The sequence below is a fragment of the Podarcis melisellensis genome (assembly GCF_964234715.1).
Source record: "Podarcis melisellensis genome assembly, chromosome: 2".
Lineage (NCBI taxonomy): Eukaryota > Metazoa > Chordata > Lepidosauria > Squamata > Lacertidae > Podarcis > Podarcis melisellensis.
Window position 1 is genome coordinate 30,781,068 of NC_138529.1, and position 22,107 is coordinate 30,803,174.

The window sequence follows — 22,107 nt, forward strand, 5'->3', positions numbered from 1 at the left end:
CATTTTGACTTGGTGCTCCCCTCCCCAAATTAAAGGAATAAGTGTTTTGTCCCAAAGGAATCCTTATTCCAGAAGTAAATTATCACCATATACCTGTCTTATGGCATTGAGACTTCCCCATGTACACACACACATGGACAAAATATGCTTGTATTCAGCAAATTGTTCAGCAAAATATGCTAGTATTCAGCAAAATGTTTGTGAAAGATGTGAATTGATCCCAGCTACATTGACAAGGATGACTTCTGGTTTAGACAATCAATAAGCACCACAGAACTACCTTTTGTGCACTGAAGTCCATAGGCTTGTATACGTAGTTTAGAGACAAGGTTGTTGAAAACTGAGAGAGATCCCTCGATAGGGTGAATGAGGAAGAGAGGCGGCTCCGTGCTTTTCACCTCATTCAGTTTCAAGACAGTTGGTCCATCTGGATTAACCAACAGGTTGTTAAAGTCCAATCTGGGTTGCTCTGCTTGACTGCCTTTTGTCTCATGGGATGATGCTTAAAAAAAAGCAAGTTACAGAAACAGATTATGAACCAGTTAATGGCACATTCAGTCCCATAAGATAATATAAGAGCAGATTGTAGGTTGGTTTTGGGACTAGTATCACTTGGCATACCCAGAATATCATTGGGCAGGTGTGGGTAAACCCCCCCATTACCAGGACTGCTTATATCTGTTTTCAAATGCAGAATCAATTGTGCAATGAGCTTTTATTTTTTGGAATTAAACCAAAAAAAGTTATCTTCAGAGAAAACAATATGCAATAGTTCTAGACTATATGTTGACTACATAGAAAATGAAAAAAGTACTCATTCTCTGTTGCTTCTGCAATAAAATAAAGAAGAAGAGGAGTTTAGATTTGATATCCCGCTTTATCACTATCTGAAGGAGTCTCAAAGCGGCTAACATTCTCCTTTCCCTTCCTTCCCCATGACAAACACTCTGTGAGGTGAGTGAGGCTGAGAGACTTCAAAGAAGTGTGACTGTCCCAAGGTCACCCAGCAGCTGCATGTGGAGGAGTGGAGACGCAAACCTGGTTCACCAGATTACGAGACTACCGCTCTTAACCGCTACACCACACTGGTGTTATTGCATCTATCTTCCCTGCTCCCAGGTAGCTAGTAGCAGTTTTTGGGTGGGTATTGATTGGGCAAACAGCATAAGAGGAAATGGTGAAAGACTCCTTAGGCCCAATCCAAGTGGCAGTCCCATTTAGCTGCTTTGGGAGCTCTGAATCGTGGATCACCCATGTGATGTCAAGGCTGGCCCTGGAAACCAGAAAACCCTTTCTCTGGGTAGGTAGAGAGCTCCTACCTACATCACCCCTTCCTTAAGTGTCACAAACCCAAAGTAGGGCAGATTTTAACCCACCAGACATACTTACTGTCTGTGGTCCCTGGTTTTGAAGAAAATTCTCGTAGTTTGTTAATGGTAAGCAACCTGACATCTCTCATTGACATGACAATGTCATAGTCCCTCTCCAGGGTTTGCCGCACTTCTACACCCATCAAAGAATCCAGGCCCAGATCAGCCAGGGAGGTGTCAGCATTTAGGCTGCTTACGTCACGGACACCTATGAGAAAGAAATACAAGTATATATATATTTTTTTACTGCTTCTCAAGCCCCTCCAAACTGTCAATAATTTCTTCACAGATCTTTTTTCCTCGCTGACACAACATTGCTATGTATTTATTTAAATGGGCTTTTAGCATAGCTGTCAACATTTCCCTTTTTAAAAGGGAAATTCCCTTATTCCGAATAGGATTCCTTGCAAGAAAAGGGGAAAGTTGACAGCTATGGTTTTTAGCCCACTCTAGCATAAAAACCCTCACCAAGATGATTGCTACACTTTAAAATACAGAAGTAAATAAGCAAGCAGTAAAAAAAAGAGAAAAACCAAAAACAATTTTCAGTAATTATTTTCATTAATCATTACAATAGTAAATAAGATAGTAGTAGCAGATAAAACAGTAACCTAAAATTAACAAAATGCTGACTGGAAAAAATGAGTCTTTAAGATCCTATAACAGGTCAGCAAAGAGAGGGCCATTCAGATACCGCACTGTGTTTTCATGGCATTCAGTTTTATATGATTTCCTCCCTTTCATTAACCATGTTTGATGCACTATTTCAAACTGTATAATAATTAGATCAACACCTTCAGCTAAGTTCCCAAACTCTTCCTCGATGTTTATCTGATATATTTGTTTAAACTTTAAAGCAATGGTAGCTTTACAAACTGGTAAATGCTCTTTGCCCCAAGGAGGCTGAAATATAAATGACGGGGAACACGGATGAATGTTACGGGAGCTAAATTAATAAATGTCTGCTAAATTCATCCTGAAATATTCACAGGGCACTCTTGCCTTGTGCATGAGTCGAGTTCCTGTGGTTAAGCATGTGACTGCATGGGCATAGACCAGGTTAATGGCCAAACTTGGCCCTTCAGATGTTTTGGGACTACAACTCTCATAATCGCTAGCTAACAGGACCAGTGGTCAGGGATGATGGGAATTGTAGTTCCAAAACATCTGGAGGGCCAGGTTTGGCCTTGCCTGGCATAGACAGAGGAGCAGGATGTCACCAAAGAAGAAAGAGACAGATGCTGGTTTTTAAAATGCTTGCCTTTTTAAATCTGGTGACAAAGGGTAGCCAACATTTCTACTCAGAGTAGAATCACTGAAAATAGTGGACCTAAGTCAGTCACGTCCATTAATTTTTATGGGACTACACTGAGAATGCCTGATGTTGGATACACAAGTTATTTAAGCAGCAGTATAAAACTTGAAAACTATAAGGAGTATATTTTGCATTCACTACAGGGAATAAATGGTTGTATTGCAGGTATGGAAGAAGAATATTTCGGGAAATCAAAGTAGGATATAATGAGGTCTTTACTACGTTATCTAAGAAGAAAATAAGCAGATCCAGAAGGTTCCGAGTCATTTAAATGTTGGGAAATGATTTGTGCAATGCAAGAGAAAGTAAGAGCTCAAATATATGTCCACATTGCTGGTTTGTTAGGGAGGAATGATAATGATGGTGTTGACAGAGGGAAAGTGAGCAATGTAGCAATTTTAGAATGAGATCATCAAATGATGATGAGAATAAACAAATGATCATCAGAACTCTCGACCAGTGTTTTTTCTAAATTAGAAACAATCAACATTCATTAAAGGCTATATTCAATACGCCTATTGTAAAAAGAATAATTCACACTAAATAATTTGTTATATACACTTTTATAAGAATATAATATGAAAAAGTGAACAATAACATTAGGTCAAAGCAGAGGGAGAGAATCTGTATTTGTTGTATAACACTCCCACACTATATAGCCAGTATTTATGTAAGTGAAATATACAAATGGCTGAGCGTTATCTTGAAATCTTATGTTCCAGTGGTTTAGAAATCAGTGTCTGAAGTCTGCTGGCCACTTTGGTGAGCAGAATATTCTTTAATTGCAAAGTTTAAACCACCCTCTCTTGGCACGACTACAAGGCTGGAAGTTCCACTTCTGTTTTAGATTAACTACAGTTAGCAATAGATCTGAACTTGAAACTGCAGTTAACTATGGTTTGTTGAAAATCAGCCACTTTCTTATATAACATTTTGAAGCCGGCTGATTTCATCTCCCAACATTTAAATGACTCAGCACCTTTTCATGAAAGCACAGTTAAGGTTAATGGCGGTTTGTCTGAATTTCGTTTAGCATTACGTGCAAACGCAGCCAGTGTTGAAAGAGGGTAGGAAGAAGTGGACAGTATTCTGAATAGTTAGTCAGCTAGAACCAAAAAGATATAAGACTTCGGACAAGATAAGCGGGGGGAGGAGGCAGCGGTGGAGGAAGCCTCTCAGGCACCTGGGACGGCGCACCCAGGGGCGGGGCAAACGGCGCCCATAGGGAGGGCACACGTGGTGCCCATAGGGACGGCCTGTCCACTGCTGAGGCCCCACGACGCACCCCGTCCCTATCAGTGCAGCGCAATCCACCCAGGGGGGATTTTGTCACACACACCCCAGTGATAACACATGGGGCGAGCTGCTCCCACGTTCTCCGCCACTGGGAGGAGGTCTTTATTTCAAAGAAAGGATTGGAGCATAGTGGAAGAGACAGTTGCATGCAGAGGAAGTGGGGGGAAACAGGAGGGTTGTAAATGCTTCCCTATAATAACCCACTGTTTTGTGTAAGCCATGCACGATGTGACAAGAATAGTTTGTTTAAAAATTGGATTTGCAGAACAAAAATCCCTATTTACAAAGGATTTATTAGATACACAAGTAAAAGTATTATTAAAAAAATGTATAAACTGCTGCTAAAGTGGTAAACGAAAGAGGAATTTGTGAAATCAAGTATGATTTAGTGGGCCCAGGATGTGGGTTATAATATTAATTATGAACTATGGGAAAATTTGTGGACAGTAAATATGAATTTTATTGGCATGTTAAGCATTAAAAGAAAATATGATGAAAATGACCCACAGAAGGTACTTAAGACTTGCCAAACTAGCAAAAATGTTAAAAAAGGAAAAAGGTAGTTCTGCTAAGGTGCAATAATGTCCTTTATATAAGGGGTGTGGAAGAAGAAGAAGGAGAAATGAGAGAATAACTATTTTGGGGGGAAAGCTGTTGTTTTTTAACTGTGCTAAGATATTTAGTTGTCCGGTTTTGTTTGCTTGCTTTTTAAAGGTTTTGTCAAGTAACATTTTTTATGGCCAAAAACCAAACATTGTCATTGAAGAAAAAGTACCACTATGGAAGAAAAATAAACATACTATTTCTAACAGTTCTTAATGAACAATTAAAGAAAGAAAAAAAGGGGGAAAGGAAAATGTTGGAAATGTAGAGGGATCTTTTTTCCACATGTGGTGGTCCTGTAAAGTGATCTGGGGATTCTGGGAAGTAATTTACAATGAATTAAAAAAGAAAATTCCCCCCAAAAGCCTCTTGGGAATGGTAACAACAGAAGTCCCCACCCTCCCCCCAAAAGAGAATTTATTATTATATGCCACCACTGTGGCTAGAATCTTATTGGCACAAAGGTGGAGATCGAGTAGGGTGCCCACTAAGGAAGAGTGGCAGTTTAACATGCTTGAATATGCTGAATTGGCAGGTGATATGATTGCTCTTACAAATGTGACCAGCAACAGAATACTGCTGGGTGGAGCAGGTGCTTTGTTCCAGCCCACCTCCCTGTTTTACACAATTCCTCTCCTACAATCAGTCGGTATCCCTTGGCCACTTCATCCTCATTAGGTTACATGTTAGAAGCCCTCCTCTCCTGCAAATATTTTTTGTACTTCTGCAAACCTTGGGGTTCACCAAGCCTGCTGACACCACCTTCTTGCACATGGATGAGGTCACATAAACAGTGGCATTGACAGCCTTAACACTGGAAATTGAACTGGAAACGATTCCTTTTTTTCACATGTAAAGGTAAAGGGACCCCTGACCATTAGGTCCAGTCGTGGCTGACTCTGGGGTTGCGGCGCTCATCTCGCTTTATTGGCCGCCGTACAGCTTCCGGGTCATGTGGCCAGCATGACTAAACGGCTTCTGGCGAACCAGAGCAGCGCACGGAAACGCCGTTTACCTTCCCGCTGGAGTGGTACCTATTTATCTACTTGCACTTTGATGTGCTTTTGAACTGCTAGGTTGGCAGGAGCAGGGACCGAGCAACGGGAGCTCACCCCATCGCGGGGATTCGAACCGCCGACCTTCTGATTGGCAAGTCCTAGGCTCTGTGGTTTAAACCACAGCGCCACCCGCGTCCCTTTTTTCACATGTAAGTTCCTGCTAAGCGTTTCCATATTCTGGTCCCCACTCTATAATTGTCTCACTTATGCTCTCCCGAGTCTGTGCCTTGTCCCACTTTTGTTCTCTGTTATGTTCTCTCTTCCAAGTTTCAAAAATGAGGGAGGTGACAGGTCCACACCTTTAAAACCCACTCCTGTGCAAACCTCTGACTATATTTCCTCCCACACCTAATCCTCCTTGCATCCACTTGCAATGCACTGTTTTCCCCCTACGAAAGCCTACGCATGGCACAACTTTTCAACAGCAATCCAGTTCTGTGAAATCATCCCCAGGGAACAATAGGGCTGATTGTTGTCTTCTAGTATGAAAAAGTATAGCAGGCAATAATCAGGCCAGGAGAGATGATGCAGTGCGAGTAGCACAATACAATCCTGAAGTAACAGCAATGGATTGTTTGAGAAACAGTGGATATAAATAAACCACAGGAGTTGTAAAGAGGGCAACTTTTAATCTGCATAAGATAATCAGATTTCAAAATTTGGCTGGTACTCTTGCAACTATTTCAGCAGCTCTGAGGGGAAGAAAAGGCCTTAACTGATGCTTCTGCTGTTTCGGTGTGCCCCCCCCCCTCTCTCTCACACACACACACACACACACACACACAAACACACAATTCCTGCATATCTACACAAAGGGTGTATGGGGCCACCATTATAAAACTGTGGCCGTGAACTTAGAGTTGCCGTATTCCAGAAAGTGAAAATCCGGACACAAAAGTCATTCAGTTTTTGGCAAAGTTGCTGAAATTCTCAAAAAAATAATAATCGATAGTTCCTACATGGGTTGCCACACATCCGTGTTTTCCTGGACATTTTCATGATTTCCTGTAATTTCCGACAGACAAATCCAAGGTATATCAGGGAAAACACAGACATATGGCAGCCCTACCATGAACTATAATAAAACACTGTAAAAATCCTCTCAGCTACACAGTGTAGCAAATTTCCTGGGCTGATTCATTACAAGCACCATAGCCAGCTCCAGCTGTTACCGGTAATTCATTTCACACCAGCATAGCTGTTTTATGCTAACCACTGGAGATTTTCAACGAAGACAACATCACGGAATTGCCACCATTATCCAGAGTGATATTTACCGAGAATGTGAGCAACAGCATCCACGAGGTCTTTCTGGCCGGCCCCATCACTTTTTGCCAAGACTTTTTCTGCCAGGACGAAACTGGACATGACAGGCTGAGGCTGGTTGAGGAAGTGATCCAGAACTTCCAAGCATGAGCTGAGCCTCTGTGGCAGAGTCCCTCCAACCACAGTATCATTGGTGCCCATTGTCTCCAAGACGACACCCACGTCACCAATAGCGCCCCACTGTACTGCCAGGGCTGGAAAAGAAGACAGAACGCATGGTGGTGTTTATGGAGCATATGACAAAACAAAATAGAGCAAGCAGGCAGAAACAGATTTGGTGGTGCACAAAAGGCATCAGGCGGCATATGCCTAGTTCTGCGAAAATCGTTTTTTGCCTTTTACTTTCAAAAAGAAATTCCTCGGGGCTGGAGGGACTGTGCTGTTACCTGGAAGCCCATCATGCCGTCTCTGTTCACAGATGCGCTCCATGGTGGAGTTGGCAAAACCATAATTGCTCTGCCCGGCATTTCCTCTTCCACAGCTTACTGAAGAGAAAACGACAAAATGGTCCAGCTCTGGGCACTTTTGACGGGTTACTCTAGGGGGGGGAAACATCACAGGGAAGATGATTTGTTACTCATTTTCATGAAGATTCCTCTCTCCCTCATCTTAAGTATCATCAAGTAGAACAGTTGTTCATATTCAGTCTTCACATGCTACTTACTGGTCCAGGTTAAGTGTCCCTGAATATTTGGGTTTGTTGACTTCCTGAAAAAGTTCTGGTGTCTGATTTTCCAGCATAGCATCTTTCAAGACCTATAGGAAACCAGGAATTAGTGTTTTTCACATTTGTCCCCCACTCAGTCAAGTCAATCATGCTTTCCTTTTCAAAACAAATATGGAAACAGAATAGCAAATTCTGGACAAAGGGCCAACCTGGATGTACTGTTGTAAATTTAAATTGCATGTCTAAAAACGCAAATGGTAGCCGTTGCAGAAAGAGGGGAATGATAATTAGTAGTTCTGCAGCTAGGGATGGTATGGTTAAACTCTCACACAATATTTGCCCTCCAGTGTGTGCTCTTTATATATTTTTTTAAAAAATACAAGCATACATTTAAAGTCAAGTCTAGCTAAGATATTTTTGAAATATAAATTAGTGATTCTTCCTGATGAGGGTCAGATAAGTTCTCCTCATGCATTGCTTCTTTTACAACATTAACAACTAATAGAACATGCCCCTCCTCAAATTTACTAGGAAACGTCACCCCTGCCCTTCAAGTTTTTCTGCTGACTACAAAATGAAGGGTAACATTCCATTTGGTGGCTGCTGCTTCTCCTATCTCATAAGCATAACCCTAGTACCTCAGTATGACTTTCCTCTTTTGACTAAACAACAACAAACGTGGAGCAATGGAGCGATAGTTTTCTGTCTTCACGACCAGCATTCCCCAACCTGGTGCCCTTCAGATGTTTTAGACTGTAACAGCCCTAACCACAGGCTATGCTGGCTGGGCTTAATGGGAGCTGGAATCCAATGATATCTGGAGACCACCAGGAAGGTTGTTCTAGAGTCTAGATCTTTCCAGAACACACTGCAGAAGAAAGCTAATCAGAATTGTTGCCTGTTAACGTGGCCCAGCCAAAACAAACAGCAGATAAGAAGCTACCACAGCCATGTTGATCTTGAGCCACTCACCATAGCCAAGTTGAAGATGCCCCCAACTGGTCCAAGCTGAGAAGCTTCTTGTATTAAGTGTTGTGCCCCTTCAAGAGTCCCGACATCACTGGTTGACACAAGAACTTGGACACCCAACTGTTTCCATTCTTGGACACGCTTAGCCTGATAACCTGCAAATCGTGAAAATCTAGAAATGAGAATCACTGGGCAAATGGATATACTTCTCATTGCAATTATTCTTCTCAGAAGTCTCGCATTGCTTCACTTTCCAGTCAGTATTTTCCCCTTCTTTCTTAATAATGGGATTAATCGTTGTCTTTTGTTTAAAGATGAACAAGTGCCTTTGCTCCTATATATATTGTGAATTTCTTATGCTAAACCTAGATGCTTCACAACTCCATTTCAGGTTCTCTCCCCAATCTCACCCCACATAATTTCCCCACCTTTTTTATTAAAAAAAGCCTGCAACCATTGTTCTTCAACATCATGAACTGACCCAATTTCTTGACTACTGCTCGCAAACTCAAATCTTTCCTTTCAAATGCTTTTCATTATCAACTCACCAGTTCGGATGCCGGAACGAGATGTTAGCACAAGCTTCTTTGCTCCTCTTTCAATCAGCCACTGAGCCAACTCCAGCCCAAATCCCCCAAGGCCTCCTGTGATAATGTACGTCTTATTTGGTGGGCAAGAAGTCCTGGATATGGCAGAGAGCTGGGTTTGCTTAGCTTCCTTTGTGGAACATTCCTCTTCTTCATGGACCTGCAAATGATAGCGCAGACAGTTCATGAAAAACAATAATCTACAGAAAAACTGAAGCATGCTCTTTGTTTTTATAGCCTTGGTTTATGCTCTGCTGGCAAAGGATATCCCATGCAAGAAGCAAATGATAAATAAAGTAGGCGCATGTGCTAAATGCTTTAGCTCATGGGTAGGCAAACTAAGGCCTGGGGGCCGGATCCGGCCCAATCGCCTTCTAACTCTGGCCCATGGACGGTCCAGGAATCAGCGTGTTTTTATATGAGTAAAATGTGTCCTTTTATTTAAAATGCATCTCTGGGTTATTTGTGGCGCATAGGAATTTGTTCAAATTTTTTCCAAAATATAGTCCGGCCCCCCACAAGGTCTGAGGGACAGTGGACCGGCCCCCTGCTGAAAAAGTTTGCTGACCCCTGGGTTTAGCTAGTCATGCAATCCCCTTTGGGCCAAGCAGAAGGTGGGAAAAGGCAAGGGTTGAATAGCTCTGTCTAGTGAAAAGCAGGGACATCCTCAGATTTCTGTCCCCTCCCCACATCGTGTTAAGTTTCAGCAGTGTTTTGTTTTGTTTTTTACTGAGAGGACGCAGGGGTATGCATACCCCTAAACATTTTGTGAATCTAAGTTTGGCCTCATTGAGGGCCAGTATTTCAATATGAGTAGGAAAATGAGAACAACCCTAAACATTTTCTTTAGAAAAAATGCACTGAGTTTCAGTGAGAACAACAATCCCTCTTCAAAGTGTTAGGGTTAGAGCTGCTCACATATTCCCCACAGTGGGTCCTATACTGAGTCCGATATATCACCAATAAAGGTGCCAACAGATGCAGCTCCAGCTAAATCAGAATAAACTTAATCCACACTTTTGAGGTGCCCTGGTAGTAAGGCTCAACCAGCTCACTAGTTAATGATCTTCCACTGGCAGGAAAAAGATTCTTCATTTAAACAGGCCTTTGGCCTTCTGAGCCAATTTGTTTTCAACTGCTCTGTGTTTTAATCTGCATTTTAAATTTCATTTACATGTCTTTTTTAAAATCTTATTTCTCTCTGGAGTTTTAACACAAACTTTTGTTATCTCGTTTGAATATTTCTGTGGATTTTTAAAAATTGTTAGCTGCCTCCAGAAAAAGGCGCCAGGCAAAAACATTCCCTCTTTAACCAGGCCTTTGGCTGATTAACATCCAAAGCCCTTTTAAAATAAGCTGGGGAGGAGGGGGTGTGTGTTATTGGGTTGTTGTGGTTGTTGTTATTATGTATTTTGTGTCTTTATATTTTGATTTTATGTTGTAACCACCCTAAGATAAGACCTGTGAATATAGGGTGGTATACAAATTTAATAAAAAAAATAATAAATAGTGTTAACGCCACCTCTCATTGAATTTCCCTCTCTCACTCCTAGGCCTTACTATCACCACTCATAACTGATCAGCACAGTTTGCATACACTTGGGTCACAAATGCAGTCTTTAGATCTACCAACCATACCTTGATCACAACTTTTCCAATGTGTTTTCCTTGTGCCATGTATCTGAAGGCAGCTTCTACCTCTTCTCTGTTGAAGGCAGTGGTTCGTAGAGGTTTCACCACACCGTCTCTTATGCCCTTCGTCAGCAAGTCGGACACTATTTCCCAGTCTTTGTTTCCCTCCTCAAAAATGGCATCTAAAAGGATCCCATGGAAAGCCACGTTCTTCAAGAAAAGGGCCATTCCTACGGGGAGCAACACAGGTTTATGGGCTTTACATATGGTCTTCACAACCATCAAATTCCATTTGAATATTAAAAACAATTCACATACCAGTGGCACAAACAGAAACAGAAGCCTTTGAAACGAAACTGCTATTTTTTGGGAGTAAGAACTACTGGATTACATGAGCAAGGCTTAAGAGAGGCCAGTTCCACAGAAACACCACCCACACAGATTCATTGCAAAATGTATTAGAGACACGCATCATGCTATTATGATGCTAGGAACAAGATGTTTAGGGAGAAAGCTAGCTCAGGAAGTGGTTTGGGGGCCACTGAAGAGTAGCGTGGTTTTGTTTCTCTGAATGACCATACTCATAAAATAAAAATCTGAGTGAAATCTTACCAAGCGGTGTGTTGTTGGACAGGTCGTATTTGCCTATTTCCAAGAAGCGTCCATGTTGAGCAAGGCAACGCAGACTGGCCTGGAGCTTCTCTTCTGATAAGGAGTTCAATACCAAGTCGACACCTGCAAATAGGAACAATATAACATTCCAGCACTGCACAGGATTCATGCTGCCCTGTCTTCCTACTAAATAATCCACACACCCAATTTCTAATTAAATCTTAAGCCTTGGAAAAGGCTATATTACCTCTACCCTTGGTGGTTTTCAGGACATGTTGCTCGAATGAGGTATTTCTAGAGCTGGCAAAGCTATTCGCATCAAGTTGTGGGAATCTTTTTTGGAGATATTCACGTTTCTCTTTAGAGCCTGAAATCAGACAATAAGCGTTTTGTTTTAGTAAGCTCCAGTCCCTTGCGGGCAACTTTCTTTTGTAGAGGCCCACACTAAAGAGGAATAGAGCTGATTGTTTAATGCTTCCTGAAGAGATTCAAGAATTCACTGCCCCCCACAAAAAAGAATGAAATAACCAGGAAAAAATTTCTTAATCACTCCCTCCATGTTTATCTCTGTGGAATTAAACATAGGCATACTTGTGATGCATACACTCTTAAAATACTGCTTCAAAAAATATAAAATAAACTACCTCCAAACATGAATGCCTTGTTCCAATTGAGTGTCAGAATGATCAGTAAGGCCACAAAACAAGGACAATAGGGTGACTAGAAAAAGAGTGTCTCTACTTACCCACAGTAGTAAAGACACGGCAGCCCATGCTGAGGGCAATAGCAATGGCTGCTTGGCCCACACCACCTGAGCCAGAATGAATGAGCACAGTCTCGCCCTTCTTCATGCCGCCCCGAACCACCAAGGAATAGTAAGCAGTAGCATATACCACAGGAACAGAGGCTGCCTCTTCTAGAGTCCTGAAGAAAAGGAAAGAGGCCTTTCTCAGGTATCAACATATATTTTCTTAGCCAGTTATCATCTCTCACAACTCTTTTTACAGAGGGAAGAGGGAGGGTGAACACGCAAGACTAATGGGAGTTGCAGTCTAACAGCATCTCTGTCATAGAGTACTAGCCAATGAATTCAAAACAGTTATACTACTAAAAAAAACCCAACCACCACAAGATAGTTCTGTTGCTAACGATGCATTATTTACATTAAATCCCAGTTTGCTTTTAAAAGGTCTTCAGATCAGACAGAGTGTATGTTACCTAGCCCCCACAAGAAAGAAAATGTAAACTAGCCTACCAGTTTTGTGGAACCTCCCACAGAAACCTCTTGTCAGAGTCGACCACTGTAGCCAGTCCTTTAGCTGGTAGCAATCCCATCACTTTTTTCCCTGCAGGGTCAAGTCCTGAGAATTCCATTCCCAACATGCATTGCTGCAATGTCCAGTTTCCTGAAAAAGAATGGAATGATCCCATGAAGCTACTCCAATAAAGTGTAACACGTGGAAAAAGGTAACGCCTGATGTCTAGTTTGGAACGTGGCAGCAACCAGATGCTTTTAACATTTTTGCCCCTTCCCTCTCCAAATCAGTAACCAATGTTGTTACATTTCTTGATTTACTCTCAAAAGCAAGAATAGGTAAAGGGATCCCTGACCATTAAGTCCAGTCATGGCCGACCCTCATGTTGTGGTGCTCATCTCGCTTTATTGGCCGAGGGAGCCGGCGTACAGCTTCCGGGTCATGTGGCCAGCGTGACTAAACCGCTTCTGGCGAACCAGAGCAGCACACGGAAACACCGTTTACCTTCCCACCGGAGGGATACCTATTTATCTACTTGCACTCTGACATGCTTTCGAACTGCTAGGTGGGCAGGAGCTGGGACCAAGCATCGGGAGCTCACCCCGTCGCGGGGATTTGAACCACCGACCTTCCGATTGGCAAGTCCTAAGCTCTGTGGTTTAACCCACAGCGTCACCTGTGTCCCTTGAAAAGCAAGAATAGGAACTTGCTAATACCAATAAGCTCTGCATGCATATATATATATATATATATATATATATATATATATATTGCTCAAGGAGCTTTCCTTCATTGTTGCATTAAATTAATTATACTAAGTGATGCAAGAGAGTTAATCCAGTGCTATGAATGACGAAAACACAATTGAAGTGAGGAGAGGAAAGACCATTTGGCCTAGGGCACAGGAGTTCATTGTGCATAGGGAAATCAGTCTCAGGAGATGTTTGCCATGTGACTCTGCTGTAAGTCAGGCCATCAGACCATTTAGCCCTGTACTGACTGTAACTGGGAATGCTTCTTAGGCAGAAGATTTTTCCTAACAATCGCTACCTGGATGAAGAAGCTGGGGGATTGTACCGCAGACTTTCTGCATGCAAATCATGACTGCGGAGCTCTGAGCACTCCCCTGTGTATTTGTGCCTGTTTTTAGACATGGTGCCCCTTATTTTTTGATAACACACTTGCATGAAGCCCCCAAAATGGCTTATAGACAGTGTGTCACTCACAATGTCAAAATATGGTGAGGTCTCTCTTGAAAGAAAAATTCCCCCCCAGCTCACCTGGAATGGCATCCGGGGAGAGTTTTCCTGTAGCCAACATAATGTCACGGAAATTGAGAGATGCATAATAGACTTTGCAGAGCTGGACATTGGGATTGGTTGTGTGGAAGTGGCGAAGCGGAGAAGCGATCCAACGAAGTGAGGAAAGATCCCCACGTGTCAATACATTCACAAATGCATATTCAGTCAGCTCTTGAGGTTGAGCTGTGGCAGAACAGGAGACAGAGCAGTCAGCATTCTTCCATTGTTGCAAATAAAAGTGTGTTTGCTTGTTAATTTGTAGTAATCTTTATATACCACTATATCATGAAAAATATCAAAGCAGTTTACAATATCTACATATAAGACAAACACAGAAACATTTAATATCAGAGACCACCCACTAACCATTATGGAAAGGCGTATTTTTAATTGCTGACACAAGCCTGGCGGCACAGAAAAGTTTTCAGCAGAGATTTAAAGGTTGAAAAAGAAGGTGCCTGCTAAATCTCTGCTGGCAGAGCTTTTTACAGGACTAAGCTTATGACACTAAAAGCTCTACTTTGTGTTGGTGTCAAATATGCAGGAGGCAACTAATTACCCTCCTACAGATGATCCCAGTGACTAAGCTGGTATATAAGGATTTACGCAGTCCCCAAGGTACTCCCAGCCTAAATTGTTCAGGGCTTTGTAAATTAACACAAGGACCTTGAACCTGGTTTGGTAGTAGATGGGCAGTCAGTGCAGATGTTTTAACAATAGTGTCACGTGTCATCGACCATGTGCTGTAATCACAGTTGGAAAAGAAGTCATACCACTTGCTGAACAGATGCCAAATGTTCAAGAGGGCATGTGTTATTTCACAGAATCAGGATGATCATGTCCCAGAAGAACGAATACTAAGGAAAGAGACTGGGCCAAGGAGTGTCTTCTTACTTTTTGTTTTCCAGACCTTATGGCAGGAGTAGCAAGCATGGTGATCTCCAGACTGGAAGACTACAGCTCCCATCATTCCTGGCCATCAGCCGCTTTGGCTCAGGCTCATGTAAGTTGCAGTCCAACAACATCTGGAAGGCACCGTGTTGGCTACCTATGGTGTTGTGGAAATAAATATTGCTACAGGCTCACTGTCCATGACAATAAGAATCACCTTGTTTTAGCTGGAGATGTCTGAAAGAGCCCCACTTCCCATCACGATAAACATTCATCACCAGGTCATTCTGCAGAATCGTTTGCATCTGCTTGGTAGAAGGGGTGGTGGAGGGTTTAGGAGAAGAAGAGTCCAGGTTGGAAACAAAAAGGCACCTAGGAAGTAAAGCACACACTTAATCTAAGTGTTAGTTCACGTACATTTCTATCAGATGTTCATAAGCAGCGACAGAAATTGAATGCTGTCACTGGATGCTGAATTTTGGTACCTGATCCTGTTGCCCCCGGGCTCTTGGCGCAGGCAATTCACCATGCCAACAATTCCTGAAGTACCACAGCTGGTAGCCGTTAGCCACACGGGATGTTCAGAAGGTTCTGCTAGCATTTCCTGCAGGAGAGATCCCAGGCAAGCTGATTAGTTAACACAGAAAAGAAGGATTTCCAGAACACACAGTATGAAAAATAAAGCAGCTCTCTCTTTCACTCGAACTGAGAGAGTGCACTTTTTAAAAAGCCAATAACTTCATTGAGAAGTAGATGAAAGGCCTGGGAACAAGAATGGAAAGCAGCTATTTCCCATATTGAAAACTGTTACCTTCAAAGGTTCCACCCATTTGTAGTGAGTCTCATCCACTGGCAGGAAAACAGGCTCCTTCGCAGGAACTGGCCGACGGCATAAAAAGATGGTTGCGCCAAAGGAGGATCTTTTTACAGCTACCAAATTCAGGCCAGCCTTGCTAAGTAAGTCCTCCCATTCTACCTGCCAAGACAATAAAATTTAAATGTATAAGATGGGACCAAGAAAATGATTCTTGAACAAACAATTGTCTCAATTGCTGGCTTCACAAAACAAAGATTTTGGAAATCACCACTCTATTGTTGAGAGCTGATTTTAACTGTTGTTCTTGCCTTTTTGATCTGCTCTTTGCATCTGGTGAAAAATTATTGACTTCCATGGGGCTGCACGCAGCAGATGATAGATAGATACGATATTGATCATATATTGAAATATATACCGAATGTTAATATTTTTGTTTGGGAAGTATATTTATAAACCAGGTACTTGCAGCCCTAACAATGCAATCCTATGGATGTTTGCTCAGAAGTAAGCACCACTGACTTGCACTGGTCTTACTCCCAGGTAAGTGTGTAAAGGATTGCAGCCTAACATTTCAATTTTATTTGCCAATATCTATTGCCGTTAGGCTTAGCAACCTGGCTACATTTCAGCTTCTGAGATTACCTCTCCTTGTTGTTGTAGCATTGCAATTTTTTAAGAGGCCGGGTGAGTGTCTGTCACACCCCAGTCGTGTACATGGATGGGAATTGTTGCTTCTGTGAATCACTAAGGTAGGCAGTTACATGGCTGGTTGTATACTGAGCAATCCTAACCCCAGCTGGGCAGCACTGCAGTGTGGCAGATCAGGGTAACCACTGCCACAGGCAAAACCATGCTCTGTTCTATGCCAGTCTAGGGATGGCAATGGGGCCAGTTCATGATCCAGTGAACCCTGGGATGGCTCAGCTGCTCCCCCTTTCCACCCACAGAATTCCGTTTTGGGGATTTCTGCAGGCTACTGCCAGTGGGAATGCCAGAAACAGTACCTCCACCTGCCTGCACTTTCAGCAGGCAGTTCCATGCCAGAGGAGTGACCCTGGCATCTCTGAGGGGATAGGTAGGTGGAATTATTTTGGGCTGAGCAGAGAGACAGTCCTCTGCAATATGAACCGCTGGATTTGGAGTTTGGATTGCAGTCTTAGTTATTGTAAATACATTGTGATTGTCCCTAAGTAGAACAACAAAATAATTTACTGTTTTTCCAAGGCAAGAATCCTCTACTGATTCATTTTCTTTTCTAATCATAAAAATGCCCCCTCCCCCAAAACAAAATACTTGATACCAGTTCATACCATACAATTAGTATGCCTTTTCAATCCCTAAGAATAGGAACCAATAATCTAAACAACAGAGGAGAGTTCTAAATCTGCCTAAAACTATTATTTCTGGATTTTTTTTAATGAATAGTTATCCTTTTAAAAGGAAAGTGAAAAATGAAACACCACTCCAAACTCATTGCTCTGAGCAAAGCATGATCTAGAGTCAACTGAAGAGAAATAACAAGGGCTTATAAAATTACCTGAGTCAAGAGACCAGGTTTCTCCTTCAGCTCGGGAGATGTGAGGAAGCTGACAATTTCTCCCAGAGTTTCTCCCTTCAGAAGAGTGTGCAGTAAGACAAAACCACCATCCTTCACTGTGGCCGCCATGTTGGAGAGCACCTCTGCTGGATTCCTGAAAGGGTTCAGTGCGCAGTTGCACACAAGGAGATCAGCATTTGCCAGATTTCCAGAAGGAGGGCTTGCAGGGTCCCACTGCTGAGTAGAAACACCAAGTTCTTGCAAACGGCTCTCATTGGATGCCAATATTTCTGGGGCTCTGTCAGTGGCAGTGTAGTCCAGTTGAAGCATGGGTTGAGTGTTCAAGATACTTGTGACGCGCGAGTATAAGTGCCCGTCTCCTGCCAGGGCCTGTAAACAAAAAGAGTAGCCATTAATGAAAAGCACTGTGTGTCATTAACACATGGAGAAAGCACACTCACGGAGAAAAGTTTTGCCTCTCTGCAGAGCTGCACCCCAGCTCACCTCGACTATCTTCATCTTGCGGCTGGTGATGTTCTCCAGTGCCACGTCCACACAGGTCTTCAGCTCAGCAAAATCCAGCAAGCCATTGAGGAGGGGGTCTTCTTGAAGATGCAGCTTCTCTCGAGTCACAACCTGTTCCAGCTCTGAGTAGAGGTTTCCGTTCAGCTCCAGGCGACAGATCTCAGCAAGGATGTGCAGGAGGCCCTTCTGCTCAGGTTCCGTCTGTGCAGACGTCTTTATATTCTCTAGCCCTGGAATAGCCAACTTGACTCCATGCTTTGCTATCTTCTTCTGTAATTTCTGGATCAACTCTGTAGAGGAGTGAAGGAATATGAAAACAAAATTATTTATGTTGCTGGTGCTTTTGACTTTGCTATAATTTGTTCATAAGATGCATTTGACTTCCACGTATGCCTAAAAAGGTAAAGGTAAAGGTACCCCTGACCATTAGGTCCAGTTGTGACCGACTCTGGCGTTGTGGCGCTCATCCCGCTTTATTGGCCGAGGGAGCCGGCGTACAGCTTCCGGGTCATGTGAACCAGAGCTGCGCACGGAAATGCCGTGTACCTTCCCGCCGGAGTGGTACCTATTTACCTACTTGCACTTTGACGTGCTTTCGAACTGCTAGGTTGGCAAAAGCAGGGACCAAGCAAACCACCGACCTTCTGATGGGCAAGTCTTAGGCTCTGTGGTTTAACCCACAGCGCCACCTGCGTCCCTTCCATGTATGCCTACCCGGACCCAAAGGTCGTTTCCTAAGGGGCTTCTCCATACCTCCTTGCCAAATGAGATGGGGTGTCTACTTCATACCGGACGCAGAAAGCATAGTGATATAAGAATCTTCTTACCTTTGCAATGGTCAAAGCTGGAGTGAAGCTGGGCATTGGAGGACAAGCAGCCATTCTCCACATACGTCACAAAGCAAAATTTCTCAAGTGTGGGAGGGGTCTGCTCCTGCTGGCGCCGAGGAGCCACACTAGCGTGAAGACCAGCGATCTGGACAGCTCCTGCTGTGATGGTGTCAAAGCAGCGGTCCACAACAGCATCAAAAGCTACAAGGCAAGGCAAGAGTCAGCAGAAAGCACTGGGAAAGCAGTGAAAATGTAGGTGAAGAAGGATTTCTCTGAATTTGGTCTAAGAGAAAATCCAGTTGCTAACAGCTTTATGACTCCCATAAATCTATCTTACTGCTTTAAGGTAAAGGTAAAGGGACCCCTGACTATTAAGTCCAGTCGTGACCAACTCTGGGGTTGCGGCGCTCATCTTGCTTTATTCGCCGAGGGAGCCAGCATACAGCTTCCGGGCCATGAGGCCAGCATGAATAAGCCGCTTCTGGGAAACCAGAGCAGCGCACAGAAACGCTGTTTACCTTCCTACTGGAGTGGTACCTATTTATCTACTTGCACTTTGACGTGCTTTCAAACTGCTAGGTGGGCAGGAGCAGGGACCAAGCAATGGGAGCTCACCACGTTGCAGGGATTCGAACCGCCGACCTTCTGTTCGCAAGTCCTAGGCTCTGTGGTTTAACCCACAGTGCCACCCACGTCCCTTCCATCTTACTGCTTTAAGTCGGCACAAATACTTTTGAATTTCGTTGTCCATAAAGGAGCCCCTATTTTTTAAAAAAGGGGGGGAATGCCCATTACCTTCAATCTCATCGTTGTATTTCTGTGCACGTTCTTGGTGTAACTTTGGATCAATGCAAACAGAGCGGATTCTGGTTGGCAAGCGCAGACTTCTTCCTGTTTCCCCCAAGATGATCAAATGCAGCAGGGTGTCAAGGAATGTCACCCAATTCCCGCTCCACAACACCTTCCCAACATTCCCTGGGGACAAGAAGCAATCTAATTAGCACACAACAGCCACCGGCATGACAACAGCAGCACAAAGTGAGAAACTATTCACATCTCTGTCTTCTGTATCAACTGCACTGGCTATGCCCCCAAAGTCCTTGTGCTTTCCAAGCTAGCTAAGGGGAAGCAATGCCTAGACGGATCTCCAGTTTCTCAAAAGCTTGCCTAATTGTGAACATCTGTTATCAACAAATGGAAGGGTGGACAAGGCTATTGATGGCTATTAGCTACAATGGCTATGTTCTAACTACACTGTTGGAGGCTCTACATTTCTCAACAACAGTTACTGAGAATCACAAGTATTCTTTTATTATCTATTTAGTTATAAAATTTCTATACTGCCCTTCATCCGAAGATCACAGGGCGCTTTACAATATGCAAGCACAAGAATACATACCATAATAACAAATGAAAAAAAGCACCCCACATCATCATCATCATTATGAATGCTGTTGCACTCAGTTCCCAGCTTTGGAGCTTTCCTACGAAACAACTGGTTGGCCACTGTGAGAACAGGATGCTGGAGGAGCCATTGCTATGATTCAACAAGGGCCTTCTTACATTCAAAATGAATAGTAATAATCCTTAGCCCTATCTTTCAGTTAAGGTACATGGTCTTACCATTACTACTAGATTCCAAGAGTCCCTGGAATGTTGGCCCGTAATCATAACCCCGCAGACGAAGCTCTTTGTAAATGTCCCCCTTGGTTAAACGGACATCTGCGCTTGTGTTTGGCTGGATCTCCAAATCAATATGCTGGTTGCGAAAGTTATTCAGAGCGGTTTCTTCCAAAGGGCAGATTTTTCCTAGGAGACACAGTATGTAGAAGAAAGGGCAAGTGAATGGCAAGGCCAACACCCCTTTGATTTCTTCAGAGTACTTGTAGTAGGAGCAATTACTTACCACTCACAGCCAGATTCCCATTCCCAGACACTTCAAAACGTTGAGAAGCTGGCATGAGTCTCACCTCTAGCTGTGTTGCACCTGCAAGGTAGGCAGAAATTGTCAGGATATTAGAGTTCAAACATAGCCTGCAGAAACATGGTTCACCAGACTATGTTAATTGCCTAAGCTGCAGAGATTTTGACTAGCCTCACCTTTCTTAGGTAGTATTGTTGCCTGGTGGATTGTAACATCTTCAAACATGACAGGTATTTCTTCCATGGAGGTCCCTAGAGATCTTGCCAGAGTGCGCCAGGCCAACACCAAGTAGCCAGTGGCTGGGTACAGAACCCTGCCATCAATGCAGTGACCCACCAAATAATTATCAGGTGATTCAGGATTCACATCTGTCAATGATGATAAAATAAATAAATGAACAAAGCATATTTTCAAACCTCTGGCCCAAGAAGACTCCAAAGCTGTTTCCCACAAGTTGCCAAAATCCAAGCACAAATATTCCCACTTTCCCCACCACCACTATATAAGTTTCAATGCTGCAAACATCTAAAAGAAAGCAGCTCTTTCCCCCATTCCCTAGTTTCCCATCATCAATTTAATTCTGCTAAAGCAACAGCATCCTTTAGAAGCTTGTTTTACTACAATTTCCACCATCCCTTACCCATTGGTCATATTGGCAGGGGCTGATAGATCAGCAACGTATGGAGGGCCACAGGTCCCCCATCCCCATAGGAGCCAGCTCCTAGGGGTTGAGGTTCCTTTGGCCCCCCAAATAAAATATTTGAGGGTGCCACCCAGTTGATGGGCATCAACATTCAAATGTGATTGATTATGTGGGGCGGGGCTTACTCGCCCCCCTCAATATTTTATTCAAGTTGGCACCCCTGCCCATCCCTGTGTCCCAAAGTGATACAAGGTGTATGGTAGTTCATACATTTCCCCTAGAGATAAATTCTGAAAATGCCATTTTGAGCATTTTAAGATACAGTGGTGCCTCGCAAGATGAAAAGAATCTGTTCCGCGAGTCTCTTCGTCTTGCGCTTTTTTCGTCTTGCGAAGCAAGCCCATTAGCTGCTTAGCGGATTAGCGGCTTAGCGGATCAGCTGATAAGCGGCTTAGCGGCTTGGGAAAAGGGGGGGGGGGAGGAAAAAAACCCGCAGGAACTCGCAAGACATTTTCGTCTTGCGAAGCAAGCCCATAGGAAATTCGTTTTGCGAAGAACCTCCAAAACAAAAAACCCTTTCGTCTAGCGGGTTTTCCGTCTTGCGAGGCATTCGTCTTGCGAGGCACCACTGTAATCTGCTTTTGGAGAACGAAGTAGCTGGTACACACCAATATTGTAGACTGTTGCTGATCCAGAACCACCAGCGCCAGTTGGGAAGTCTTCAGCTTTCGGGATATCCCATGTCTGACTGTGGTCCCAGAGAATGTAAGGGGAGATAAGAGGAGTCCCCAAAGGTGCAGGATATTCAGCAGGTGGAAACAGATTGTTCGCAAGGACATTGATTCTAAGAACACACATAAACATGAATTTGTGAAGTTGCATGCAACAGTAAGAAGTTATAGTAACAGTAGCAAATGGAAGGCAAACCAAGAGCTAGGAGCCAACATG

General features: G+C 43.3%; 1 protein-coding gene across 1 annotated transcript in view; it reads right to left on the minus strand.

Annotated features, from left to right (window-relative positions):
* FASN (fatty acid synthase) overlaps positions 1-22,107 on the minus strand; it is a 61,973-nt gene that overhangs the window by 4,516 nt on the left and 35,350 nt on the right. The window contains exons 16-39 of the mRNA XM_081899489.1: positions 21,828-22,003; positions 20,693-20,884; positions 20,499-20,579; positions 20,216-20,401; positions 19,388-19,567; positions 18,590-18,793; positions 17,742-18,052; positions 17,238-17,627; positions 15,695-15,859; positions 15,369-15,487; positions 15,101-15,255; positions 13,972-14,175; positions 12,691-12,841; positions 12,181-12,359; positions 11,683-11,802; positions 11,436-11,558; positions 10,830-11,053; positions 9,153-9,351; positions 8,608-8,759; positions 7,633-7,724; positions 7,355-7,506; positions 6,920-7,162; positions 1,390-1,578; positions 281-502 (exon numbers count right to left, since the gene is read on the minus strand). Coding sequence (XP_081755615.1) covers positions 281-502; positions 1,390-1,578; positions 6,920-7,162; positions 7,355-7,506; positions 7,633-7,724; positions 8,608-8,759; positions 9,153-9,351; positions 10,830-11,053; positions 11,436-11,558; positions 11,683-11,802; positions 12,181-12,359; positions 12,691-12,841; positions 13,972-14,175; positions 15,101-15,255; positions 15,369-15,487; positions 15,695-15,859; positions 17,238-17,627; positions 17,742-18,052; positions 18,590-18,793; positions 19,388-19,567; positions 20,216-20,401; positions 20,499-20,579; positions 20,693-20,884; positions 21,828-22,003 — 4,409 coding nt within the window. The remainder of the gene's footprint in view (positions 1-280; positions 503-1,389; positions 1,579-6,919; positions 7,163-7,354; positions 7,507-7,632; positions 7,725-8,607; positions 8,760-9,152; positions 9,352-10,829; positions 11,054-11,435; positions 11,559-11,682; positions 11,803-12,180; positions 12,360-12,690; positions 12,842-13,971; positions 14,176-15,100; positions 15,256-15,368; positions 15,488-15,694; positions 15,860-17,237; positions 17,628-17,741; positions 18,053-18,589; positions 18,794-19,387; positions 19,568-20,215; positions 20,402-20,498; positions 20,580-20,692; positions 20,885-21,827; positions 22,004-22,107) is intronic.